The sequence below is a fragment of the Ceratotherium simum genome, chromosome 6 (assembly GCF_057802395.1).
Source record: "Ceratotherium simum simum isolate JZ-2026a chromosome 6, ASM5780239v1, whole genome shotgun sequence".
In the NCBI taxonomy this organism is placed as follows: Eukaryota; Metazoa; Chordata; class Mammalia; order Perissodactyla; family Rhinocerotidae; genus Ceratotherium; species Ceratotherium simum.
This window is the reverse complement of record NC_141905.1, coordinates 58538901-58566885: the sequence shown is the minus strand read 5'-3', so window position 1 is coordinate 58566885 and position 27985 is coordinate 58538901. Positions and strand designations below refer to the sequence as shown.

Genomic DNA, 27985 nt, shown 5'->3' with positions numbered 1-27985 from the left:
GCATGTCCCTCCTTGCCCTCAGAGCCAGCCATTGCTGGTGAAATCCATGCGCAGGGCCTCTTCCTCAGCAGGGCTCAGCTCCTGCAAGGGGGCACGGCAGGGGCCTCCGTAGTAGCCAAACCAGTCCATGGTTTTCTTCAGCCCCGGGATCCCGAAGCGCCGGGTCACCTGGGAAGCAGGGCCTGTTAGAAGAGACTGGAGACTCCCCTGCACATACATATCTGGGACCCAGACATGTGTCACTTTCGGAAAGTTAGGGATCCTCCACCCTCCTGGACCGTGAAAATAACTACCAAATCTCTGACATGCAGGGTAGATTGGGAATCCAGATTGAGAGACCAGAAGGCAGGTCAGCAGTAAAGAACACAATGCCAAAACCGCAGATTAAGGAAGGAAGGCACCTCCTTTGGTTTTAGGAGAAAAATCCAACCCCTTAGGGAGGAGAGTGGCATTCAGTCTTTAAGCTCGGATGGGAGAAGGAGCAATGCTGCGGGGCTGGGCGCTGGAGCATCACCAGTCTGCAGCCCAGTTCCCCAGAACCTGACCCCGGCACAGCAGGCCTGGGAATATAAGCACAGCTAGAACTCTACAGCCCCTGCAGTGCCCCACCCCCCACCTCGCTCTTCCCTGACCCCAACTCTAAATGCTCCCATGGGAAAAACAATGCCTCCTTGTCCAAAGAAGTTTCACTGTGTAAACTTGTATCATTAACTTATTATCTCTGAGCAAGTTTTCTGCCTGAAAAATGAGGGGCCTGGACAACATGATCTCTAAAGTCTTTTCCATTGTAATGGGGAACCTAGAGCTATTGTCATAATTTAAAATCACGCATGGAGTTTTACAGAAAATGAAACACCAAGTTTCTCTGCTGTTAGCATAGCAACTGGTTATTTCATGCTGATCAGAAGTGTTAGATGAATCTTTGACTACCTAAAAACTAGGAAATTAATTATTACTTAATAAAGTTTTATTTGGAGGGAAGGTAAAAGCTTAGAAGTATGGGCTTCATGAAGGTAAAAATAATAAAAAAGGTTGGGATAAAAATTTGGGAACCACTGATGAATGGTCGACTAATAACTATTCACCACGAGAGGCCTGTAGCCTTCAGCAAGCCTCCTCCCAGGCCTGGCCCAGCTGTGATGTTCTAATAACCTGGGCATTTCAACAAAAACCTGAGTAGGGTGGGAAAGACCTAGGGGTGAGGATGGAAATAAGAAGTAGCTAGAGAAAAGCTTCCTCCCACCACACGTCTCTGAAGATCTCTGATTTGCCCCCCTTCAGACCTGAGAAAGGGTTGAATATTTTGGTGGTAAAGACCATGGAAAGTGCTAAATATAGCCGGGGCAGGAATGGAGGAAGCACATTGTGTTCGCAGGGCAGGGCAATAGGGTGACATCAAGCTGCTCTTGGGGTGGCTGAGCCTGCAGCCCAGGCAGCAAGAGGTGTTCCAGGCATTCTTGAGTGTGTGCCCAGAGCGGGCACAGGAGAGGCACAGAGTGATGGGTAAGGTAGGATGGCATGCAGAGAGCTAGGATGGCAGCAAGAATCCTCTGTCCCCAAGGGGCAGCCTAAGCTGCTTAGTCTGTAAAATGAGGTGATAACACCTACCTCTGTCACAAGAATCAGATGAGAAAGATACCACTCTTAGAACAGTCCCCAAGAGCCCTGGAAGCTCCTGCTTTTCCTGTCCTGGTGGTATGCAGGTTCTGGAACCTTCTCTCTCACAGCTGGATGGGAGTGGGAGAGCAGAGGTCCCACCCCAATGGAATGTCCGCTATGTCCAGTACAGCCTGTGCCCTGGTGGGGCTCAGCTGAAGGACCCTCATTTCTGCAGTTCTTACATCCTATTTATAGAGCATCCTATCCCAGGAGAACCTTCATATCCAGGAAGACTCATGCTGCCTCTTTAGTTGTCCTTTCTCTAAATCTGAGTTAATCTGCCCCTTTGAGGTAAAGATATCCAGAGGCTGACCACCACTTTACTCAAACAAAACATTGCCTAGCTCAGTTGGGACTATCGCCTCGGATGCAAAACTTAAGCAGATGTCAATAATCTCAGTCATCAAGATAAATATTTAATGCAATATTTTTTTAAACATCAAAATCAATGCAAAAAAAAAAAATCCATGATAAAGTATCAAAGTTTTACATAAAGAGAGGCTCCAACAGAGCCATGCCCTACCATATTGTAGCCTGAGGCAAAGCACACGTGTTCCCCTCTATACACGTTTTGTGTATTGTTAATGGTTAATTTTTTTCTAGCAGTAGATTTGGAAAAAAAAATTATTTTGATGAGTTTGCTTCCATTCAAGCCTGGGAAGTAAAACTGCAATAAATTATGTTTTTGGCATAGATAAAATATTTAAGGGGCAATGGGCGTGGGGGGTGGGCACAAGGGGTGAAGGGAGACATATATATGGTGATGGACAAACAAGCATGTACAACCCAAAATTTCACAATGTTATAAACTATTAAAACATCAACAAAAAAAATGTAAGGTAAAAATTTACAACATAAATTCCTTACCATCTCAGTGCTTTCACAGGTTAGCATAGTTTGATCATAACCTGACAATTGTGGCTACAGTCAGAATGACATCACTGCCTTATAAAATCCCAAGTCACGTTACTTATCATTGACTATGTCACAAGTGGCCTTTGATGCATTTATTCCTATTTAGGGTTTACTTACTTACTAGAGGGAACATAATAGTAGCAACTATGTCATTTGAGTCTTTTTTTTTTTTTTTAAAAGGGTTTACCGACTACCTTTTATTTATTTATTTATTTTTGTGAGGAAGATTGGCCCTGAGCTAACATCTGCCAATCCTCCTCTTTTGGCCGAGGAAGACTGGCCCTGGGCTAACATCCGTGCCCATCTTCCTCCACTTTGTATGGGACGCCGCCACAACGTGGCCTGACAAGCAGTGCGTCAGTGCCCGCCCAGGATCTGAACCGGCAGACCCTGGGCCGCCGCAGCACAGCGTGCGCACTTAACTGCTTGCGCCGCTGGGCCGGCCCCACATTTGAGTCTTTTTACCACACCAAATACTAAGATTGCATGGTCTGGCATATAAGCACTTACTAAAAGTTTGATTGTTTTACCCCAAATTCTACTCTTAGGAATTTATATTAATTAAATATCTATAGAAATACAAAAAATGGATGTACAAGGATGTTGAACACATTATTTTTGATAACCACAAATTAGAAACATAAAAATTTAACAGTATATAACAGGTTAATTAATTTGGTTCTGCTCTATGGTGGCATGTATACCATTATTAATCAGGATGATACTGGTCCAGGCTTTAAATAAGTATACATAATGTAGGAATGGTATCCTGTTGAAATTTAAGACATAAAGTATGTTATCAGATATTCTAAACGTGAAACTGTGTTCATAGAGTTCATGACATGTTAGTGCCTTGGTTTTTCATCAATAAAATCAAGAGTATAAAGATCACCTAAAAAATATATATATATATATATATTTAAAACTAAAAGAACACTGTGAGTTTTAATATACCTATTTTTAAATTTTTCAATGTTTTTTCCAACTTTATGTTCTGGGAAAGAAAAATCACCATTTAGAAAACTACTTAGAGCTTCTACTTCCGGGAAGATGGACTAGATGTACTTTTCCCTGTTCCTCCCAAAAAGTACAACTAAAAATCCCTGGACATTATATAAAAACAAACATAAGAGTCTGAAAGGTAGAGAAGGAAGATGGACTAGGGACCTGGGGACCCAAAGGAACAACAAGTGGTGAGTTCCCTGGCCCAGGCCTGGCGCTGAGGGAGCTGGCAGCCCTGGAGTGCCAGTGGGCACGGACAACAAAAGCGTGTTCTCTCTAGCCAAGGACCGGGAGAGTGGCAGCTTAGTGAGATGGAAAACTTTTAGACAATAATCCCTCTACTCCAGCCAAACCACACAGAAAACACTGTGGCCCAGCCCCACCCAGGCCAGCAAAGGCTGAATTGGGAGCCAGAACTTCTACCCCACACTCAGCAGTAAAGAGTGCCCCTCCCCATCCACGAGGGCTGCTCTCAGAAGAGGCCTAGTGAGAAGAGTCAGAACTTTCACCACTGCCCACCCTTAAGGAGGCCATCCCCCCTCCCTGGCCACACACTGTGGTGATATCACTGGAGGCCACATGCGGAGCAGTAAGGAGGCACTTCCACCCCTTCCAGCCAGGCAGGTGTCAGGAGAGGCCGAGTGCAGAGCTGTAATTTTTGTTTAACTCCCAAAAAAGAAATCTCCAGGCCCAGATGGTTTCACTGGAGAAGTCTAAAAAATGTTTAAAAAAGATTTAACACCAATTCTACACAGTCTCATCCAGAAAACAGAAGAGGAGGGAAAATTTCCCAATCAATTTATAAAGCTGTTTTTACCCCGATACCAAAATCAGACAAAGGCAGTACAAAAAAAGAGAAAACTACATACCAATATCCTTCATGAATATAGACAGAAAAATCCTTTACAAAATACTAGCAAATGGAATTCAGCAATATATAAAAAGAATTATACACCACGACCAAGTGGGGTTTAGTCCAGGGAAGTAAGTCTGGCTCAATATTTGAAAAGTAATCAATGTAATCCACCATATTAACAGGCTAAAGAGGAAAAAAAATCACCTAATCATATCAATCGATGCAGAAAAGCGTTTGACAATATTCGACACCCATTCATGATTTTTAAAAAACTCTCTGAAAACTAGGAATAGAGGGGAACCTCCTCAACTTGATAACGAGTATCTGCAGAAACCTACAGCTGACAATATACTTCATGGTGAAAGACTGAATACTTTCCCTTAAGATCAAAAACAAGGCCACTCTTATTCAACATAGTGCAGGAAGTTCTAGGCAGTGCAATAAGGCAAGAAAAGGAAACAAAAGGCATACAGATCAGAAAAGAAGAAATGAAACTTTCCCTGTTTGTAGATTATATGATTGACTATGTAGAAAATTCTTGGGAATCTACAGAACAACTCTTAGAACTAATGAGTGAGTTCAAGAAAGTGATAAGGTACCAAATAAACATGCAAAAATCAATTATGTTTCTTTATACCAGCAATGAACACATGAATGGTGAAATAAAAAATATAATACCATTTATAATCACTCAAAAAATATGAGCCACTTAGGTGTAAACCTCTCAAAACTTTTACAGGACTTGTTTGCCATAAACTACAAAATGCTGCTGACATAAATCAAGGAAGGTCTACATAAATGGAGAGACATACCATATTCAAGGATTTGAAGACCACAGAGTAAAAATGTCAACTGTCTCCAAATTGGTATACAGGTGTAACACAATTCCTATTAAAATCTCAGCAAGAGTATTTATAGATATAGACAAGATTATTCTAAAATTTGTACGGAAAGGCAAAGGAATTAGACAAGCTAAAACAATTTTGAAAAATAAAAGAACCTAGTAGGAAGAATCAGTCTATCTGATTTTCAGATTTATTATATACCCACATTAATCAAGTCTATGTGGTATTGCAAAGGGATAGATCAATGGAAAGAATAGAGAACCCAGAAATAGACCCACACAAATACGCCCAACTGATTTTTGACAAAGGTGCAAAAGCAATTCAATGGAGGAAAGATCATCTTTTCAACAAATGGTGCTGAGGCAAGTGGATGTCTATAGGCAGGAAAAAAAAGAACCTTGATCTAAGTCTCACACTTTATACAAAAATTAACTCAAAATGGGTCACAGACTTGTAAAACACAAAACTATAAAACTTTTAGGAGAAAAATCTTCACAATCTAGTGCTTGGCAAAGAGTTCTTAGACTTGACATCAAAAGCATAAACATAATAGAAAGTATTGATAAATTGGACTTCATCAAAATTAAAAACTTTTGCTCTACAAAAGACAAGCGACAGGCTGGGAGAAAATATTTACAAACCACGTATCTGACAAAGGACAAGCATCTAGAAGATGTAACAAACGTCTAAAGCTCAACAGTAAAAAACCAAACAATCCAATTAGAAAATGGGCCAGAGACATAAACAGACACTTCATCTAAGAAGATATATAAGTGGCAAATAAATACATGATAAGGTGTTCAATAGCATTAGCCATCAGAGAAATGCAAATTAAAACGACAATGAGATGTCACTACACACCTATCAGAATGGCTAAAATAAAAAATAGTCACAACAGCAAATGCGGGTGAGGATGCAGAGAAACTGGATCACTCATACATTTACATGGATGTAAATGTAAAATGGTAGAGCCACTCTGGACAGAGTTTGTCAGTTTCTTAAAAAAACTAAACATGCAACCATCATACTACTCATCGATTGTATATTTATCCCAGAAAAATGAAAACTTATGGTCACACAAAAACCTGAATGTTCATAGCAGCTTTTTCTTTTTCCTTCCTTTGCTGAGGAAGACTGGCCCTGAGCTAACATCTGTTGCCAATCTTCCTCTTCTTTTGCTTGAGGTAGATTGTCCCTGAGCTAACATCGATGCCAATCCTCCTCTACTTTGTATGTGGGTCACTGCCACAGCATGGCTGATGAGTGGTGTAGGTCCTCGCCTGGGATCCAAACCTGAGAACCCAGGCCCCGGAAGAGGAGTGTGCTGAACTCCAATCACTATGCCTTGGGGCCGGCCCTCATAGCAGCTTTTAGTAGCCAAAACCTGGAAACAACCAGCTGTCCTTCAACAGGTAAACAGTTAAACAAGCTGCGGTATGGCCATACCATGAAATACTACTCATTAGACTTGTGCTTCTCAAAGACCCACATAGGGGGTTTGCCCCACCTTCCAAAGCCTGAAACAATTGGGTGCTCCTGTGCCTGAGGCCAGCCCCACCCAGCTGCAATCCTCAGAGAGCTGACAAGAGATCTAATAGGCTAGAAGCTTACAGCAATTGTAAGGCCCTGAGCCTAACAACCTGCCATGCTGGGAGCCTACTCACTTAAAAGAAATACTGCAACACAAATGTGGTATTAGAACTTGCAGCCAACAGTGCTGGGGCTCCCCACACCTGATAAAGAGACTGAAGGGCCCACAACAACTACAAGCAGCTGAGCATTACAACAGCTGGCCAGGAGCATAACTCAGCCTCCCTGGGTGCCTACAGGGAGAGCAAACAGGCCACAACAGAAGGACACACGTAGCCCACATAGGGGTCACCCCTGGAGCATTGAGAACTGAGGGAAGCACACTGGAAGCCTCCTAAGGCATCACTTACATAAGGTCACCTATCCAAGAGCAGGAGACGTAGCTGACCTACCTAATACGTAGACACAAGCACAGGGAAAGAGGCAAAATGAGGAGGCAAAAGAATACATTCCAAGTAAGGGAACAGGACAAAACCCCAGAAAAGGAACTAAGTGAAACAGAAATGAGCAACCTACTGGACAGAGAGTTCAAACTAAGAGTGTTAAGGATGCTCACTGATCTGGGGAGAAGAATAGATGAACTCAGTGAGAATGTCAACAAAGAAATGGAAGATATAAAAAAGAACCAATCAGAAATGAAGAATACAATACTGGAAATGAAAAATTCATTAGAGGGACTCAAAAGCAGAGTAGAGGATACAGAAGAACGGATCTGTGAGCTGGATGAAAGACTAGAAGAAATTACCCAAGCTGAACAGGTAAAAGAGAAAAGAATTAAAAAGAGTGAGGACAGTCTAAGGGACCTCTGGGACAACATCAAGCACACTAACATCCGTGTTATAGGTGTCCCGGAAGGAGAAGAGCGAGACAAGGGGGCAGAGAATCTATTTCAAGAAATAATAGATGAAAACTTCCCTAACCTAAGGAAGGAAACAGACATCCAGGTACAGGAATCACAGAGAGCCCCAAACAAGATAAACCCAAAGAGGCCCACACCAAGACACATCATAATCAAAATGTCCAGAATTAAAGATAAAGAGAGAATCCTAAAAGCCACAAGAGAATGTCAAGTTACATACAAAGGAAACCCCATAAGGCTATCAGCTGACTTCTCAGCAGAAACCTTACAGGCTAGTAGAGAATGGCACGATATATTTAAAGTGCTAAAAGGAAAAAACTTACAGCCAAGAATACTCTACCCAGCAAGGTTATCATTCAAAATGGAAGGAGAGATCAAAAATTTCCCAGACAAGCAAAAATTAAAGGAGTTTGTCACCAAGAAACCAGTGCTACAAGAAATGTTAAAGGGACTGATTTAAGGGGAAAAGAGAAGACCACAAATAGGAAAAATTATCTATTTCCATGATAAGGACGTAATGGATACGATTGCACAAAAAGAGGTTAGATATGATATCAAAAACATAAAAGGAGGGAGGAGGGGAGTTCAAGAGTACAGCTTTCAGACAGAGGTCAAACTAAAGAGACCATCAATTCTGTATAGAAGAAGAAAGGAACAGAGAAGGACTACTAAAACACTGAGGAAAAAAAAAAAGTTAAAAAATGGCAGTAAGTACACACTTATCAATAGCTACTTTAAACGTCAATGGACTAAATGCTCCAATTAAAAGGCATAGGGTGGCTGACTGGATAAAAAAACAGGACCCATATATATGCTGCATACAAGAGACACACTTCAGACCTAAAGACACTCACAAACTGAAAGTGAAGGGATGGAAAAAGATACTCCACGCAAATAGCAATGAAAAGAAAGCTGAGGTAGCAGTACTCATATCAGACAAAATAGACTGTAAAACAAAAACTGTAAAAAGAGACAAAGAAGGGCATTACATAATGATCAAGGGAACAATCCAACAAGAGGATATAACACTTGTAAATATCTACGCACCCAATGTAGGTGCACCTAAATATATAAAGCAATTATTAACAGACATAAAAACAGAAATAGACAGTAACACAGTAATAGTAGGGGACTTTAACACTCCACTTACACCAATGGATAGATCATCCAAACAGAAGATCAATAAGGAAACATTGGCCTTAAACAACACACTAGAACAGATGGACCTAGTAGATATATACAGAGCATTCCATCCAAAAACCGAAGAATACACATTCTTTTCAAATGCATGTGGAACATTCTCCAGGACTGATCACATATTAGGCCACAAAACAAGTCTCCATAAATTTAAGAAGATTGAAATAATACCAAGCATCTTTTCTGACCACAACAGTATGAAACTAGAAATCTTTCCATGATAGAAATCAAAAAATCAGAAAAGCCACAAATACGTGGAGATTAAACAAAATGCTACTGAACAATGACTGGGTTAATGAAGAAATCAAAAAAAAAATCAAAAAATACCTGGAGACAAATGAAAATGAAAATACGACATGCCAGAATTTATGGGATACAGCAAAAGCAGTTCTAAGAGGGAAGTTTATAGCGATACAGGCCTATCTCAACAAACAAGAAAAATCTCAAATAAACAATCTAACAATGCACCTAAAGGAACTGGAAAAAGAAGAACAAACAAAGCCAAGAATCAGTAGAAGAAGGGAAATAATAAAAATTAGAGCAGAAATAAATGAAATAGAGACCAAAAAAACAATAGAAAAAATGAATAAAACCAAGAGCTGGTTCTTTGAAAAGATCAACAAAATTGACAAACCTTTAGCTAGACTCACCAAGAAAAAAAGAGAGAAGGCACAAATAAGTAAAATCAGAAATGAAAGAGGAGAGGTTACAACAGACACCTCAGAAATACAAAAGATTATAAGAGAATACTATGAAAAGCTATATGCCAACCAATTCGACAATCTGGAAGAAATGGATAAATTCTTAGAATCATACAACCTTCCAAAACTGGATCAAGAAGAAGTAGAGAATTTGACTAGACCAATCACCAGTAAGGAGATCGAAACAGTAATCACAAACCTCCCCTAAAATAAAAGTCCAGGACCAGACGGCTTCCCTGGTGAATTCTACCAAACATTCAAAGAAGAATAAATACCTATCCTTCTCAAACTCTTCCAAAAAATTGAGGAGGGGGGGAAGCTCCCTAACTCATTCTACGAAGCTGACATTACCCTGATACCAAAACCAGACAAGGACAACACAAAAAAAGAAAATTACAGGCCAATATCGCTGATGAACATCGATGCAAAAATCCTCAACAAAATACTAGCAAATCGCATACAACAATACGTTAAAAAGATTATACACCATGATCAAGTGGGATTTATTCCACGTATGCAGGGATGGTTTAACATTTGCAAATCAATCAACGTAATACACCACATTAATAAAATGAAGAATAAAAATCACATGATCATCTCAATAGATGCAGAGAAAGCATTTGACAAGATACAGCATCCATTTATGATAAAAACTCTGAATAAAATGGGTATAGAAGGAAAGTACCTCAACATAATGAAGACCATATATGAGAAACCCACAGCTAATATCATCCTCAATGGTGAAAAACTGAAAGCTATCCCTCTAAGAACAGGAACCAGACAAGGATGCCCACTGTCACCACTCCTATTTAACATAGTACTGGAAGTCCTAGCCAGAGCAATCAGGCAAGAGAAAGAAATAAAAGGGATCCAAATTGGAAAGGAAGAAGTGAAACTGTCACTATTTGCAGATGACATGATTTTATATATAGAAAACCCTAAAGAATCCACCAGAAAACTTTTAGAAGTAATAAACGAATATGGTAAAGTTGCAGGATACAAAATCAACATACAAAAATCAGTTGCATTTCTGTACACTAACAACGAAGTAGCAGAAAGAGAAATTAAGAATACCATCCCATTTACAATTGCAACAAAAAGAATAAAATACCTAGGAATAAACTTAACCAAAGAGATGAAAGAGCTGTACACCGAAAACTATAAAACATTTCTGAAAGAAATTGAAGAAGACACAAAGAAATGGAAAGATATTCCATGCTCTTGGATTGGAAGAATTAACATAGTTAAGATGTCCATACTTCCTAAAGCCATCTATAGATTCAATGCAATCCCTATCAAAGTTTCAACAACATTTTTCACAGAAATAGAACAAAGAATCCTAAAATTTATATGGAACAACAAAAGACCCCGAATAGCTAAAGGAATCCTGAGAAAAAAGAACAAAGCTGGAGGTATCACACTCCCTGATTTCAAAATATACTACAAAGCTATAGTAACCAAAACAGCATGGTACTGGCACAAAAACAGACACACAGATCAGTGGAATAGAATCGAAAGCCCAGAAATAAACCCACACATCTATGGACAGCTAATCTTTGACAAAGGAGCCAAGAAAATACAATGGAGAAAAGAAAGTCTCTTCAACAAATGGTGTTGGGAAAACTGGATAGCCGCGTGCAAAAAAATGAAAGTAGACCCTTACCTTACACCATACACAAAAATTAACTCCAAATGGATTAAAGACTTGAATGTAAGACCTGAAACTGTGAAAATTCTAGAAGAAAACATAGGCAGTACACTCTTCGACATCGGTCTTAGCAACATCTTTTCAAACACCATGTCTGACCGGGCAAGAGAAACAATAGAAAAAATAAACAAATGGGACTATATCAAACTAAAAAGCTTCTGCACAGCAAAGGAAACCATCAACAAAACGAAAAGACAACCTAACAATTGGGAGAAGATATTTGCAAACCATACATCTGATAAGGGCTTAATCTCCAAAATATATAAAGATCTCATGCATCTCAACAACAAAAAAACTAACAACACAATTAAAAAATGGGCAAAAGACCTGAACAGACATTTCTCCAAAGAAGATATACAGATGGCCAACAGGCACATGAAAAGATGTTCAAAATCATTAACTATTAGGGAAATGCAAATTAAAACTACAGTGAGATATCACCTCACGCCGGTCAGAATGGCTATAATTAACAAGACAGGAAACAACATGTGTTGGAGAGGATGTAGAGAGAAGGGAACTCTCATACACTGCTGTTGGGAGTGCAAACTGGTGCAGCCACTATGGAAAACAGTATGGAGATTCCTCAAAAAATCAAGGCTAGAACTACCATATGATCCAGCTATTCCACTGTTGGGTATTTATCCAAAGAACTTGAAAACACCAATTTGTAAAGGTACATGCACCCCTGTGTTCATTGCAGCGTTATTCACAATAGCCAAGACTTGGAAGCAACCTAAGTGCCCATCAAGGGACGAATGGATAAAGAAGCTGTGGTATATATACACAATGGAATACTACTCAGCCATAAGAAACGATGAAATCCAGCCATTTGTGACAACGTGGATGGACATTGAGGGTATAATGCAAAGTGAAATAAGTCAGAAGGAGAAGGTCAAATACTGTATGATTTCCTTCATTAAGTAGTAGATAATAACAGCAATAAACAAACACATAGAGACAGAGATTGGATTGGTGGTTATCAGAGGGGAAGGGGGGAGGGAGGAGGGTGAAAGGGATAATTCGGTACATGTGTGTGGCGATGGGTTGTAATTAGTATTTTGGTGGTGAACATAATGTAATCTATGCAGAAATAGAAGTATAATGATAAAAAAAAAAAGAAATACTACTCATTAATGAAAAGGAACCGACTTTTGACACACGCAACAACGTGGATGAATCTCCAGAGAATTATGCTGTGTGAAAAAAGCCAATTTCAAAAGGTCATATACTATATGATTCCATTTATATAAAGTCTTGAACTGACAAAATTATAAATATGGTGAACATATTTGTGGTTACCAGGGGTTAAGGCAGGGGTGGAGGCAGGACGTGAGTAGGTATGGCTAAAAAGTGTACCAAGAGGAATCCTTGTGGTGATGGAAACATTCTGTATCTTGATTATATCAATGTAGAAATCCTGGTTGCATGTTGTACTATAGTTTTGTAAGATGTTATCATTGGGGGAAACTGGTTAATAGGTACATGGGATCTCTCTGTATTGTTTCTTACAATTTCATGTGAATCTACAATTATCTCAAAATAAAAAGTTTAATTTAAAATATAGATCAAAGCATGTCTATAGGGACACACATTTTCCTCTCTGCCTCAGACTCCAGCATGGCTCTGCACAGCACTGCCTGGCACTTGACAGACATTCCATCTTGGCTCTTCTCCTTGACTTGCCCCACACAGAATTGGGGTACATGGTCTGACTGCAGAATAGATCATTTGAAGACAGAAGTCTCCTGGGCAATCTGGGCTCTGACTACCTCCAGCCTTCCAACTCCTCCTTTACTACTCCCAATCATTCTGTTTTTTAGGATCTTGACCCCTATAAAGCTGATATAAAGGCCCATGTCTCCCTCTTTCTAGGTAGTGCGTCTCTAATGAAGGTCCCGGGATTACTCGTGTCACAGTCATCGCTTGTCTCAATGCACAGTCCTGGGCCTAAAGGATTAGAATTTTAACTAGCTCCCTAAATGAATTCTAATGCACACTTAAGTTTGAGAAGCAATGGGGCTCAACTTTGTCTGAAGTCAAGATTTTCTGGGGAGGCACAAGGAGTTCCCACCCTGGGATGTTCTCTAAGGGGACTTTCTGAAAGGGAAGAGCCTGAGTGGGGACCCCTGTGCTCTCCCTGGCTCCTGCTCCAATGAGGACACAGACCCCCCCACTCTTCGGGGCCAGCGGCTGGGAGCTCACCGCAGTGTTTGGCTCAATGAGGCGATGCTGCAGCTTCTGGGCATCTTCCCATTGCCCTGTGAGGCAGAGTCGCTCCAGCTGGCACACCTGAGCCCCCAGGACATTGGCCAGGGCACATATGCCCCCCACAGCTCCTGCCCCAGAGTAAAATGCAGAACATCAGCCAGAGCCTCTTCTCACAGAGAATTCCAGACCCTGGTCCCCAGCACCTCTTTATTCTGGAGAGATAGGATGTGGATTTCTATGCCACTGGTTGGCCACATCAGAGGCATGCTCTGTGAGTCCACAGAGTACAGCTTTCCGGAGAGAAAAGCTGCCAGCATATTTGAAGTAGAGTCCCACAGGCTGAGCGCTGCTTAGAGCTATTCTGTAAGGGGCAGGGAGCAGAGCCTGAAGGCTAACTCAAGGACAGTTCCTTCCCTGCACCCCTAGAGTAAAGTCCCACCTGCCAGTTGACACCTCCACACTCCTCCAATAGCCCCCTGACTCATCAGTCCTGGAAGGGGGTGGAGTGGATGGGAAGCCTCTGCTATTCTGAAATCTTATTCCCCCTAGTGAATTCAGCCTGGGACAGCAGCGGCGGGGTGGGGGTGGGGGGAGTGGAAAGAGTTCTGGACACATTCAGGAGGCTGGGCACCTCCTCCCGTTGGCTGCATGAACTTGGAGAAGCCATAGACTCTCTCTGGTCCTCTTTGTTCTCATCTAGGCAATGAACACGGGCTGGCTGTGATCTCAGAAGGCCCTGCCAGCCTATGAGTGTGATTCTAAGGCTTGTTAGGAGTGACTTTAAACAGAGTGGCCTCAAGACTGGAGAGAGAGTAGGCAACTGGAATGGGCTAATATAGCCGCCAATTATTGAATACCTACTGTGTGCCAAGCACTATGGCAGACGCAGGGCCAATGTTCTCTAATCCTCACAACACCTCCCTGCTTCATAGAGGTGAATAAATGGTACTCAGTACTCAGTGAATAAATGGCAGAGCTGAGATTCCAGCTCAAAACCCCCAGCCTCCGGAGCCTGGCTCTTTCCATCTGCCCCACCCCCAGGAACAAGGCATAAATGGGCCCCCTCTTCCTCCCCCGCACTTTAGAGACCGAGACGTGGCAGAGAGGAGTTGTGGGAAGACCTAGACAACAAGCCAAAGTCTGCAGAGACCAGAGAGAACAGGAGTCAGCATTGCCCCCTGCAGCTCTGGAACAGTAACTCCAATCTGTACTCGCTGAGGCTTCAGCTGAAGGGAGCAGACGTTTCCACCCCTCCCCAGCTCAAATCCAACCTGAACCCAGCGACCTTGATCCAAAACAGACAAGAGCAGATGATCTGAGGGTGACATTCCTAGGATCCTGGACTGGAACAGAATCTGATCAGGCTGCTGAAGATCCCTGGCCCAAGTCTACAGGTCTGACAATTCATTCTGGCCTGGGACCAGGAGAGAGGAAAATGGACTCCTGGACTAGACGGGAGGGCCCTAAGGCCTCTGCTCTCAGAATGATTTACAAGGTGAGATCAGAAGGAGCTATATTTGTCAGCTAGGCAGGGAGCTCGGGACTTAGAGCAAATTGCAAGCGTCCCTACTGCAGCCAGAGATCGTACCCATCTCTTCCACCCAACAAGGTCACTCTTAAGCACCCGGTATTCAGACAAGCAAGCAATGTGCCAGACTTCTGAGGTTTCCGAGCAGGCAGCCTGGCAAAGTTCCTCCGCAGCCCCAGCCCGGCCCTCACGGTCTCTCCCAGCAGACCCCAGCTGCCTGGACCTATCTTGGTCACTCATCACAGTGTGAGAGCAGCGGGAGGCCTACCCACGGCATAGCCAGCCAGCAGGAAGCCAGCCGATCCAGCCAACACATGGAAATCCTGCCTCCTGGTCTTGTGAACAATCAGCCCGATCCTGGTCACCTGCAACAGCAAACCTGATGTGAGAGCTGGGCTCAGAGGCTCTGCTGCCAGCCTGGATGGTGGGAGAATGAGAGCCCAGGTCCCAGAGAGATGCCCCAAAGTTCAGAAGCCCCAGAGAGCCCACACGACAGACAGAACCCAAACAGGAGCCCAGGACTAAAGCGGGTCGCAGAGCTGCCCTGAAGTTGGCAGCAAAAGAGAAGACGAGGCGGGAGCCCCAGGCAGGAGCTGCTGCCACTCACATCACCTCCACTGTCCTTGATGCCCACGATGTTCGGGTGCTGGGAGAGCGTGACCACTGCATCCACAGGCAGGTCCAGCCCTGTGTTGGCTGGGACACTGTACAGCACCACAGGAATTGGAGAGAGGTCAGCAACCTGAGGGGCGTAGAGAAGAGGGGAGAAGGCAGCCGCCCCCGCTGAGGAACCCGAGGCACTGCCCCCCATCAGGTCCGGGCCTGGGTCACTGCAGGGCCACCTGGACAGCCCACCTCCGGGACTAGAAGTCACGTGCTGCGTACCCTGATCGTTAGCAGTAATAATGGGTAATACTTAGTGAGTGCCAGGTGCAGTTCTAAGTCCTTCAAGTTTTGATAGAATTTAGTCCTCACAACAATGCTATGAGGAAGACGTCATTATTCCTCCCATTTGAGAGGAGAGGAAACAGCGATACAACATGGTTAGGTCAGTCATCCAACGTCACACAGCTAGTGCATAGTGGCATCTCTCCCCTTTCCCATTGTTGCCGTGGGAAGTAGGCCCACCGCTCTGCTCCCAGCTCATCTTGTCTCCCCTCCCCAGGCAGGGTCTCTACCTCGTCCAGCCTCCTCTGGGTCCCAGGCCTCAAACCCATGCCCACCCCTCACACCCACCTTGGTGTAGTGGTGAATGAGGGCAGCGCTGCTCATGCGGCCACGATAGTAGCAAGGGGTCACCACCAAGGCGGCGTCAGCCCCGACCTGGGCCATGCTCAAGGTCATCTCCACCGTGGCTTGAGTGGCTGCGAGAGGAAAGAGGGAGTCTTCCCTACAGGCCATAGGGGGCGAAAGCACGAGGAAGAAGGGCTGGGCTAGGACCCTGGAGCAAGCAAGGGTGCAGAAGAGACAGGACAAGCAGACTGGACCCAGCACCAGTGCCAAAGAGCCTGGCCCCCACACCCAGCCACGCCCGGGGCCCAGGGCATTGTGGCCTCACACTCGCAGCCAGAGCCGGCTAGCAGGAGCTTGTCCTTGGACGTGGCCTGGCGCACGCGGCTCACCACCTCCAGGCGCTCGCTGCTGGTCAGGAGGGGGAACTCGCCGTTGGAGCCCTGGACCACGAAGCCTGCAAGAGAGGCCCCATCACAGCCAGCTGACACCTTCCATCCTCTTCTGAACAACCGAGATGTTGGTGTTAAGCTCACCCACCTTCCTACCTCCCCAACACCATAGTTTGTCACACGTTTCCTTCCCATCTTTGTCCTGAGGCAGGCAGAATGTCTCACCCAGCTGTAATGGCAGCATTCACACTATTTTTCTGTGTTTTAACAAAATGTTTTAGCCATAGCAAAAAGAAGAGATAATAATATCATCCACATGGGTGTACCCAGCACACAGGACAACCTTCCTCACCCTCCTCTTCCATTTCTCTGGCCTGTCCCAGGGGTTTATTGTTCCCATTCATGTCTTTATACCCTTAAAACATACACATGGGCCCATAAACATGATATGATATGGTTTTTGCCATTTACAACTTTATAGAAACAGAATCAAACTAATACAACCTTCTGCTCTTGGCCGTTTTTGCTCAACATTGTGTTTTAAGCTTTGTCCATTGCAGGACGTGTAGCTCTGATTCATTCATTTTCATTGCTGTGTAATATTCTATTGTGAGGCTAGACCACAATTTACTTTTGATTCTCCCTTTGAGGACATTTAGAATATTTCCTTATTTTTGCTATTACAAACAATGCTGAAGCAAACCTAAGAGTTCTCGAGAGTTTAGATACACAGGTGTGTAATTACTGAGTCACGTGTATGAGCATCTTCACAGGCCAAGCTTCTCTCCAATTAGCCAGTTCTATTCCATCAGCACATAGAAGAGTCTGTTAGTCCATCCACGCCAACGCTGGGTATTTTCACAACTAATTTTTGCCAATTTTCTTGGTGAAAAGTGACACCTGATTATTTTATTTTGCGTCTTCCAGCTTTATCAATCATTCAAGGGGTTTCTAAGATTACCAGTTAAAGGTGTCAACCCTTTTATCTCCACAAGAGACCAGCAGAATTGATGCTCTTCAGCTGAATCTGAAGGGAATGTGACTAAACCATTTTCCTCTCAGCTTTTTTCGTTTAACTTTCTCTTTCCTCTTCTTTTCTTTCTCCTCTCTACTCCATTCCACTCCACAAAACTTTTTCTTAAATAGTTGACAAATACAGCGTACAATACAAGAAGACTGTTAATAAATAGAACACTGGGAAAAAGGAAAGAAAAGAAAGCCGGGGACAGTACTGGTATACAAAATTCTTGCCATGCAGTTGTGAGAGATGGGCCATAAATTTTATTTGGAGCTTCCCAACAGGCAAAGCTAAAAGGGAAACATGGTCAGCTGACAGATATGTAGAACTCAAGATAAAAGCAAAGCACCTGCCCTGGAGAAACACAGAGTTGCTTGGCTCTGGGACCAAGAGCAATTGTTCCATGAGTCATCCTTAATGGGACACAGTGTGATGTCGAGTCAACTTTATACCACAAACCTTTTTCCATGCTGTTCACTACACATTAGATTCCATTGAGTAGATTGCCAGAATAGCTCACTGGATACTTTGCATTTTTCCCCCAGTTTTTTTGCCTTGGTAACATCGCAGGGAACATATTGAGGCAAATAGCCTTTGGTTTCTGTTGGATTGCCTCCTCAGGATCAATTCCTCAGTGTCAGGCTGGAAGCCGATGGTGGGAGCCTCCTTCTGTCCTGCTGCATTAGGCCCCAGTGTTTTCCCAGTGGGTCATCCCATTCGCAGAGCTGCCAACCCCAGAGAAGGTCTAGGTCACGCTTAGACCAGCAGCCTCTAAGGATCTAGAGAAAAGTTTTGCTCCTCCCTTCCCCACACTGCCTGCCACCCCCACCAAAGGCGGCCGGGGCGGGTTCTTGCTTCACATACTTCTCCAGCCACAGTCACTCACTCCCAAGTCACCCTTCATTCTGGTGGTCAGTTCCAGAAGCCTCTGGGCCCCACGGTGGACCTGGCCTAAACAGCAGGACAGCTGGGTCTTGCATTCCAGGAGGAGAAGCAGGCCCCTGTGCTCAAGACTCCTAGTGGCACAGCCCTCTCCCTTGTCTCATTTAAGGGAGCATCTGACCCAGGCCTGACGCCCAAGAAGGAAGAAATGCCAGGTTGGGGAAGAGGGAGTGGGATAGAGTCGGGGAAGCACTGGACTCAAGTCACCTCTGGCTATTGAGCAAGTCACATCACGTTTCTGAGTCTCCATTTCCTTTTCTATGTGATGACAATAAAATTATTTCAACCTTACCTTATAGGGCTGTCTTAAAGGCTCAAACCAGAAAATGTATGAGAAAGCACTTTGAAATCTGTGAACTGATATGGCCAAGGGCCCCCTCTTTCTTTTTGGCTAGATTCCAGTTTCAGCCCCAATGTGCCTCCCGGTGTAGAGAGGGGCTAGAGGAGAGGAAGAGGCCGGGGTCCCGGTGGGTCGGGAGAGAGGGGAGTGAGTGATGGAGAAGCATGAGCAGTGCAATAGAGTGGTCAGATGTGTAGGCTCTGAAGTCAGGGGACCCGGACTTAACTCTCATGTGGCCCCTCACTAGCTATGAGATCTTGGGCAAGTGGCTTACCCAAACCGCAGCTTCCTCAACTGAAAATGGGGATAATGTTAGTACCCTCCTTAAAGAATTGTTGTGAAGCTTAAATGAGATACTGTTTGTAAAGTGCTTAGAATAGAGCCCAGCACTCAATAAGTGTTAGCTGTAACTGCTATGATGTTAGGAGAAAGTGCTCAGGCCTTAAATCAGGAGGGTGACAGCTTTCAATCTGAGGAGCAGGAGGCTGGCTGGTGTGGGAGGAGAGGCTGCATTCTGGGACTTATCAGGCCCCCCCAAGCTGTAAGAAGAAAGAGGCTCATTTCAGAAGCTTCTCTCTCTTGCCCATGGTTACTCTGGCTGCTCCGGGGAGCCAGAGTGGCCTGGGAAGGGGAGTGGGTGTTTGGGGCTGGCGATGGACAAACAACATGTGACTAACTGTGACCAAAAGGTGTCACAGTCTCTCTTACATAAAGAGTGTCCCCAGTCACTGTTATGCCCCTTGGCCGGTCATCTCTGCCACCTCCTCTGAGAAGTCTTCCTGGAATCCCTCCACTGGACATCTCTCCTCTGAACTTCCATTACCTGTTCCTTGTCCTTCCCTGCTGCCTACTCAAAAATGCACAGAAAAATCCTCAGAACCCTTCAATCTCCCCCACCCCTGCCTGTGGGACTCGGCAAAATTTCTCAAACTGGCCTCTGCTGTAAAACAAGGAAATTGGACTGGAGGGTCTCCTAAGTCCTCCTTGGCTGTAGCCTTCAGAGTCACCTTTCTGGCTTTTCCTCCTACCTTTTCCCCAGCTCTAAATGTTCCCCTTCAGCCAAAATGACTGTCGAGGTTCCCCAGACCACTGCCACCTTCCTGCCTGTATACCTCTGCTTGTGCTATTCCCCTCTGCCTGGAACACCTTCCTAGTTGCAGCCCCTCAAATGCTGCGAGGGCAACAGGGCCTTTCCTCAAGTCTCCACCCCCTTGCACCTTGTTCTCCTCGCATAGCACTTTGTCTTACCTTGCCTAGGCTCATCAAGGTCAGGGATGGTGTCCTCCATGACACCTTAGTACGCTGCCTGTTGAGGTGTCTGTTGGCAATTTGTTGTGTAAAAGAAAAATTGTCCTAATCTGGTCTGGGGCAGAACTTCCTTGCGTGATGTAATTCATAACCTCCCAGTGGGAAGAAATGAGCATTCCTGATAAAATACTTTGGCAATTTCCTGATGAGCTTTAATGGAATGAAGCCTCGATCTGGGAAACCAACCACCCTCCCAGCTGACTCTCAGACAAGAGTCTAGTAGTGTTAACTGCTCTTCTTTGTATCTAGTTGAACAATGATTTGACCATTCTCTTTTTTATAAAAATATCCTTACCAAGAGTATATGTTGGCGCTTAGAAACCATTTTCCCTGAAGCACAGCTGTAATAAAACTTTTACATGCACTCATAACTAAATTGAAGACTTTTTTGATTTTTAATTCTGAACTATTTTTAAATTTATAGAAAAGTTGCAAAAATAGTACAGGGGATTTCCATACGTCCCTCCTCCTGCCCCCACCAATGATAATTGCATATCTAACTACTGTACAATTATCAGAACTAGAGAATTAACATTGGTACAATAGTAACTACAGATCTTATTTGAATTTTGCCAGCTTGAAACTTTTTTAAAGATTCCAAAGTCATAATTAGCTAATCTGAAATTTCATGTAATAAGATTTTAATAAGGGATTTAAGGTCTTCCAGATAAATACATGTGTTTTATGCTTTTTAATAATCACTTTCAGAAGCCCAACCTCACCACGCTTGCTTTTTGTCTAATTTAGCAGCCTCCAACATTTTCCAGTGTGATTCACCCCATTTTTTTCTGAAATTAAGATTTTTATTATGAACTATTTTAAATAGACGTATATAAAGATCGGCGTTTATATAAAGTCACTTATTAGTAATGTCAAAATATTCTAATACTCCCACCTGTGCTCCATAAAATCAATTGACAACATTTAGGGTGTTTATACCTTTATCCATCCTCGGCAATGATTCTGAGCCCCTTTCCCTTGGAGTTTGAGGCCCACAGGTTGGGAACCTTGGTAAATCCATAATAGATGCAAATGGTTAGAAATCTCTCTGTAAAAGAGTCACTGGGGGCTAGACAGTGCCGTGTAGCCAACTTCTTCCAAGTTCCACGGGGGAGACAGCTGTCTCCCTTTTACTGCCTAACTGGGGATCACCCCTTGCCCCAGAAATGGTTGCTTGGGACCCAGGAAGAGGAGACAGGGAGAGTCTTAGGCTTGCAGGAGGCACAAAGTGTCAGGACATGTGGGAAGAGGACAGGGATAAGCATGAGAGAGGTAGACCCATCTGGGGACAGTGGGCATTGGACGGGGGTGCGGCACAGGGCAGGCATTAAGCTATGGGCTGTGGAGTAAGGCAGAGCTGGGCTCCAACTCCAGCAACGTCATTTACTGTCTATGTCATCTCAGGTGAATTGCTTCTCTGAGCCTCAGGCGCCTCATCTGTGAAATGGAGATAACGTACCACCTTCCTCGTGGGGCTGTGCCAGAACACCTAACACAGAGTGTGGCATATACTAAAAACTCAAAAAAAGAAACTCAAAAAGAGGGAGCTGCTGGTGGTCCTAGTGATACTACTAATTAGCGGTGCTAGCAGCAGCCCCAGCCCCAGCTCCGGCAATAGTAATGTAAACATGAAGACAGAGGATAAGGCACGAGAGCTCTGAAGGTAGGTAGTGGGAGGCACGAACACGGATCCCAGCGGCCCCCAGAAGCGGGTGGGGCAGGGAGAGAGAACTGCAGTGTGAGATGCCACATGACTAGAGAAGCAGTGGACGGGGCAAGGATGGGACCAAGAGGACGGGAGGCCTATATCCCACCTCGCTTACTGGCTTCTGAAAGCTTGTCTCCCCCATCCCCCAAATACCTGGCTGCTTCCTCCTTCCCTGGCAACAGCAGGTTGGTGGGTGTTGAGCCCCCTGGAGATATCCCATCCCCCAAACCTGACACCCGGGCTAGCTGTTTTATGGAGTCTCAAATCAGCCCAGCAAAAAGGCCCCAGGCTAAGGACCACATGAAGAGGACTGTGGGAGAAGAAACCTTCTTCCCCATCCCGCCCAGACCTGAGGCTGGCCACAGAGCCCCCAGACTCAGAGGGAGGGGATACAAGGCTTTATTGGCTCAGTTCCAGGCATTTGGCATCAGTGTGGGGCTCTCAGCTGCTCCTGGGATCTGCCTCGTCTGTCTTCTCTCAGTGGGTCTTCCGGGGCCCGTGAGTCTGTCTCAGCTGCTTCGCTTCCTCCCAGCTCTTCCTCCATCAGGAGCCATCCTCTGTGACAGACCCCACTCATGGAGTCAAAGAGGCCCAGGACCCCTGTGGGGGCCCAAAGAAGAAGGGATTTGGGTGGCAGCATCTCCCCCTGGGCCACATAGTTGCCCATAGGAGAGAAAACAGGCCTGTGATTGTATGCCAGCCCTGCTGGGGGAAGGGGTATCTCCATCCATGGTTAGGTGGCTTCAAAGGGGTGGTAGGTCTGGTGGCTGCGGTTGGGCAGGCTGTGACTCTGGTGGCTTGGGTGGCTTGGATGACTCTGGTGGCCATGTTGACCATGGCCATGGAAGGTGTGTGTGTGGTTCGCACCAGCTACAGAGGTTTCCCGCTGGGTGAGGAAATTCCCTTTCAGCTTCATCTCCACCTCCTCGAGGGCCTTCAGCTCCTCCTGGTTGATGTCCTTGGACTCCAGGTGGCCTGAGTTCTGGTAAGCCATGGCACGCTGCAACATGGAGTTAGCCAGTTGCTGCCCCTTGGTGTCAATCTCCTTGGTACAGGCAGCCACGGCAGCCCACGTGGCCTCATCCGTGGATGAGGATTTTCCAGATTCCTTGTGGGTCTCTTTGATCACTGAGGACCCAGACATCCTCTGCTTGCTGGTGAAGGACTCCCGGTGAAGAGCTGTGCCCCCATCTTGACTCGTGGTGAAAGTCTCCACGCGAATCGTGGTGCTGGCCTCTCCACTGCCACTCTTAGGCCGGAGGGCCGTGGCACTGCTGCTGGCAGCAGCAGAGTTGCTGCAGGTGGCTAGCTTCTCTTCAGAAAGGCGGCTAAAGTGAGATTTGATCCAGTCCTCATTCTTTGCTTTATGGCCTTCTGGTGGCTCGTGCTCATCTGGTGCTGACTCAGAGACTGTCTTCCTTCTCCTCTTTCTCTGAATCCACAGCATGAGGCCTCCACCTCCGAGTAAGAGGGCAGCGCCCAGCACCACCCTGCATGATGGTTGCTGGATGAGCTCCAAGAAGGTCTCCAGGACCCCACGCAGGCAGAGCTAAGAGCACACTGGGAGTGAGGGAGCCCAGATGGTATGGAGCATGCTTGAAAGGGCAGGCTCCCCGAGGGTGTCTGGCAGGCAGGCTCCCTGCTGCGCCCTCCCTAGGATGCCCCTCCCACCTCAGCAATGAACTCCATTGTGAGGAAGGTGATTGGGGGGTGGGGTGGGAAGAGGCCACAGCAACCCTCATGTCCACCCCAGCAGGCATTGCCTGAGGCCTAGGACTTGTCTCCCATCCTAATAGCTGTCCCCAAGGTCAGTGGAAGGACAGCTTCCCCAACTTTGTGTCCCTTCTGCCTTCCACTTGTGATCTATTCTGCAACTCAGTCCTTCTTATCTTCCAGTGTTCGGTTTCTCTCCCTCCCCATCTGGTGACCCCAGGGGGCAGAGGCTGCTAGGTCAGGCTGGCCATGGCTGAAGGACCCCCTTGGCTAGGCTGGCATCCATTCCTGGCCACCTGAAGCTGGTGTCTTCCTCCATCTGGGACCCACCCCTGCTGCCAGCTCAGTGCATTCCATCCCCACTTGCAGCCCACTTATGGAGCAGGTTCTAGAAGGAAAAAGGACCCAGGAAGGACTCATTCTAGAATAACATTATGTCACAATTAGGGGGAGACAAGCAGTGGGCTGAGAAGGCAGAGTGGGTGGGACAGGAGACTTCACCATGTCCCAGATGCTTGGGGCCATTCCAGAGTGGGGCTGCTGCCTTTTGCTTAGTGATGTACTTGCAAACCCAGAATTTGGCCCCCTACCCTGGGAAATGGGCACAGTTCAGGTTGTGAGCAGGCGGCCAGCTGGCCAGGCTCTCCATGGGCACTGACAACTCAGAGTCTGGCCCACAATCCCAAGTTATACCCAGGGCCTCTCGGGGTGGAAGGAGGCCTGGGTCACTCTATTTTTTCTCTCAGAGGCATCTGAAACACATTAAAAAAAAATAAAGAAATGCCAAAATAGGGTTGTAAAAATTGTGATATTATAAAATATTTTATTTAACAAAGTAGTGGATTTAGCATACCCCAAAATTATATCTTATGACAAGAAACCGTGGTCGACTCTACATACTAAGGGAATAAGAGACAAACTTCAAGTTTTATGGAGAACATCATCTCCCCAGTCCTGCTGGAGTAGCCTTGTGGTCATCCACTAACCTCATTTGAAAATAACAATTCAAAGTTCACCTTTGAGGTTGTTTGTGGGTGTGAGTTCAGGGCCGAATGGCCCTTCTGCAACAGCCCCACCCTTCAGTCTCTAGTTATCACTTTTATTTAAAAAGAATACTCTTTATTCAAATAATAGTACAAACTAACACCCGCTAAAAAAAATTTAAGAATAAAAAGAGCTACATACTTTCAGGCAATGCCTTCCAGAAGAATCTCTAACTGTTCACTGATTCATCAAGGGCAGGTCCCTGCCTCCTCTTTGGAGAACATTTAACTTGTTCCAAGAGGCCCCTGTGATGTGATACGTGAAGGCTGACTCCCTCTGTCCCTGAGTGTGGGCTGCAAAGGCTATCCCGGGGCCAGGATGGGGCAAGAGAAACATGGATTTTAGAGCTAAAGTTGCTCACTGCTCCCTTCCCAGGCATTCTGGCTGCGTCCTGGGAGCCGTGACAGGACCCCATGGCTCTACGTTCTCTGTGCCCAGTCCTCAGGTTAGAGCTCCTTGGGAGGGCTATGTTGAATACTGTGGCTCAGTTCACATTCTAAAATGAGGAATCCAGATTAGAGAGGGTCAGTGATTTATCCAAGGTCGCCATAACAGGCAGAACCAGGATTCTTACCCAAGTCTTCTAATGCGAGATGCTGGGCTCTTTCTATATGGCCACTGCCCCCCAAGTGTGTAAGAGAGAGATGAGGCGGGTGCAGGCGCCTGTGTGGGTTGCATGGGAGATGGACTAGCAGCTGCCAAGTCCACCACAGCCTGTGTACCCCGGCACCACCAGGCCCTCTGCAGGAATCAGGGCTGGGGGAAGAAGGGTCCAAAGAGAGCCCGAGGGTCTCTGTGGATTCTCTGGATGGCAGGCAGATACCAGATGCAAAGTCCACCCTCCCCACCCCCTGCACTACGGTGTCCTTGAACCTGGAAGGTGAAGCAGAGCTTTCTCTCCTCTTAGAGATTCAGTGAGCTTCTCACTTTGCTTCAAGAGAACCAGGTCTCAGCCCATACCTTCTGGCCTCAATGAGCTGAGCCCCAGCAGAAATTTCCTTAGGGTTTGTGTCATTGCTCCATGTGGGTGTCCCTAGGGCATTCCTTGTCCCCGAGGGAAGGGTCACATCACCTCAGCCCTGAGATATGAATGGGGTCTCAGTCAGGCCAGTGGTCACTGTCCCAAAGCAGCTTTGCCCACAATGCCAATTGTACTGTCATTCTAATAATTGTTATCTTTGGCTCAATACCTTCTAATGTATATCACTTTTTACAATTTACAGCATGCTTTCACTTGCATTGTCTCAGATTTTTCTCCCAACCATCCTATGAGATGGGCATTATTACTCCCATGTGTCAGATGGGGAGACTGAGGTTTAGAGAGATCATCTCACAGTAAGTCAGTGGCAGAGCTGCGATTTGACTCCAGCGCCCATGTTCTTAACTGCTCCACTGCACTGCCCCACTCAGAATCGCTCCGTTCCCAAAGCTGGTGCCGACCAGGCTTTGTTGAAATCATCTGGTTCAGCAACTCAGCAGTCAGTGCAGTGGAGCGAAACAGAGCATGGCCGTGCGGTCAGACCCGGTTCAAATCCCAGCTCAGCCATTTATGAGCTGAGTGACCTTGGGCAAGTGACCGTGTCACTCTGAGCCCCAGCTTCCCATCTGTGAAACGGGACTATTGAGAGTACTGCCTTGGGGAATCACTGTGGGTGATGGATGAGGGTGGGCAGGGCAGGATGGGAGGAATTTACCACTTCTTCTGCCTTCATTTATTGTGCCTGTGGCTGTGTTGTACGTTGAGAGTCACAAATATGATCTGGTTCCTGACCTCAGAGAGGAGAGGCCCACGTGTAAAGGGGGAAATGAGTCGGAGGGTCCACAATAGAAATTAATTCTGCCAAGGGGAATTTGCCCAGAGGAGAGAGTGCAAATACAGCTTTAAGGGAGATGAAACCACTGGCTGGGCTGCTGCCTGACACCCCCCGGCTGCCCTCACATCTGCACACTGCCTGGTTGCCAAGGGCTTTCACACCTGTTATCTAATCAGATCCCCATAATAATGCTCAGCTAAGAAGGGACTGCAGCAGTTAACAGCTGTGGAAACTGAGGCAGGAGAGAGTCAGCCCAAGATCACAGGCCAGCAGGTAGCTTCCCGCCTGTCTCCTGACTCCAGACCAGTGCCCCCTGTTCCTCTGCCATAATAAAATGACGCCTGGGGTACCCAACTGTCCCTGAGCACAGGGTCAACTTCCCTGTCGACACAGAGCGTGCATACCCTCCTCTGGTCTCTGGCTGAGGAAGCTGGGGTCCTTCACGTCTCCCCCGACTCCCACGGTGGACACGCCCCACTTACCTCGGAAGGGGAAGGTGCTCAGTTTGTGCAGATTCTCCTCCAGTTTCTCATAATCCACCTCTGCGGTGGCAGTGAAGGGGGTGGTCACAGGGGGGTAGATGCCTGCGATGTCCACCTTCCTCCCCTCCCCTGAGGCCCAGGCCCCCTTGTTCCTGCACAGGCCCCTGCTTAGCCCCTGCCTCACAGAGGACCAGACTCGGGGGCCCAGCATCTCCACAGGAGGCATGAGGCCCAGCTGGTCTCTGCCCCAGAGGGAGGCTGAGTTTGGACTCCTTCCTACCCTTGTTAATGATCAATGTGTCTAGTTAAATATTTGCTGCCCCCTGACTTGTTGGCGCTGGGGCAGGCCTGGGCTGTGTGGCCCCAGGGTCAGAGGCTAGGCCTACAGGCCCCAGGGCGGGGCCTCCTTCCCTCTGGCGGGTAGCTGAAGAAATGCCACAACCCAGTGTTCCTCTGGCCAGAGAGAGTGCTGGTTCCTGGGGTCTGGACAAAAAAAGGCACCTCCAATGAGGCCTGAGCCCTCCTCCCACAATTCCCAGCCCTAGAGCCAGGAGCTTGCCAGCTTCCACTTGGCAGTTCCGCAGTTGCCAGAGCCGATTGGCTGAGCTCGCCTTGCCCTGTGGGAGGTGCAGCGGGGCTGGATAAGAGGCTGCCTGTGATCACAGTCCCTTGGCTGCCCCACTTCACTGCCAGGCTCCTCCTGCCAAGGCTGCCGTGTGACAAGCCTGTGCTGCCCACACACAGCCCCACAGGACAGCAGTCACCAGGAGGGGGGCCCAGGACAAGTGCATCGCAAAGCTGATTCATGCTGGGACTTGGGAGGAGGTGTGGCAGGGAAGAAGCAAGGAGACGACGAGACCTCGAGACCTCGGGAGGAAAAGCCACAGGGCTGGCTCAGGGGGGCCAAAGCGCTCCAATGCCCCTCT

General features: G+C 46.2%; 2 protein-coding genes across 3 annotated transcripts; both read right to left on the bottom strand.

The window, feature by feature from the left end:
* Positions 1 to 11: 11 nt before the first annotated feature.
* HOGA1 (4-hydroxy-2-oxoglutarate aldolase 1) lies at positions 12 to 27372 on the bottom strand. 2 transcript variants are annotated; one of them, XM_004427914.3, is made up of 7 exons: positions 27060 to 27372; positions 16627 to 16755; positions 16305 to 16432; positions 15676 to 15810; positions 15337 to 15433; positions 13535 to 13668; positions 12 to 168 (listed from the first exon to the last, which is right to left on the bottom strand). In XM_004427914.3, exons 1-7 carry the CDS (start codon positions 27283 to 27285, stop codon positions 19 to 21), a joined length of 999 nt encoding a protein of 332 aa, XP_004427971.1. In that variant the 5' UTR covers positions 27286 to 27372; the 3' UTR covers positions 12 to 18. The 2 variants fall into 2 exon arrangements, with proteins under 2 accessions (XP_004427971.1, XP_087289095.1); XM_087432969.1 differs by lacking the exons at positions 15337 to 15433; positions 15676 to 15810; positions 16305 to 16432; positions 16627 to 16755.
* Positions 22740 to 23453, bottom strand: C6H10orf62 (chromosome 6 C10orf62 homolog). Its single transcript, XM_014785628.2, has one exon. The coding sequence runs from the start codon at positions 23451 to 23453 to the stop codon at positions 22740 to 22742; it is 714 nt and encodes a 237-aa protein (XP_014641114.1).
* Positions 27373 to 27985: the final 613 nt, after the last annotated feature.

Excerpts from the sequence above, each read along its gene's own strand:
- C6H10orf62 (XM_014785628.2), bottom strand. The coding sequence starts at position 23,453 with ATGCTGTGGATTCAGAGAAAGAGGAGAAGGAAGACAGTCTCTGAGTCA.
- HOGA1 (XM_004427914.3), bottom strand. The coding sequence starts at position 27,285 with ATGCCTCCTGTGGAGATGCTGGGCCCCCGAGTCTGGTCCTCTGTGAGG. Across the intron at positions 15,434-15,675 it reads TCAAGGACAGTGGAGGTGAT|GTGACCAGGATCGGGCTGAT; the intron begins GTGAGTGGCAGC and ends TTGCTGTTGCAG. Across the intron at positions 169-13,534 it reads TCATTGAGCCAAACACTGCG|GTGACCCGGCGCTTCGGGAT; the intron begins GTGAGCTCCCAG and ends CCTGCTTCCCAG.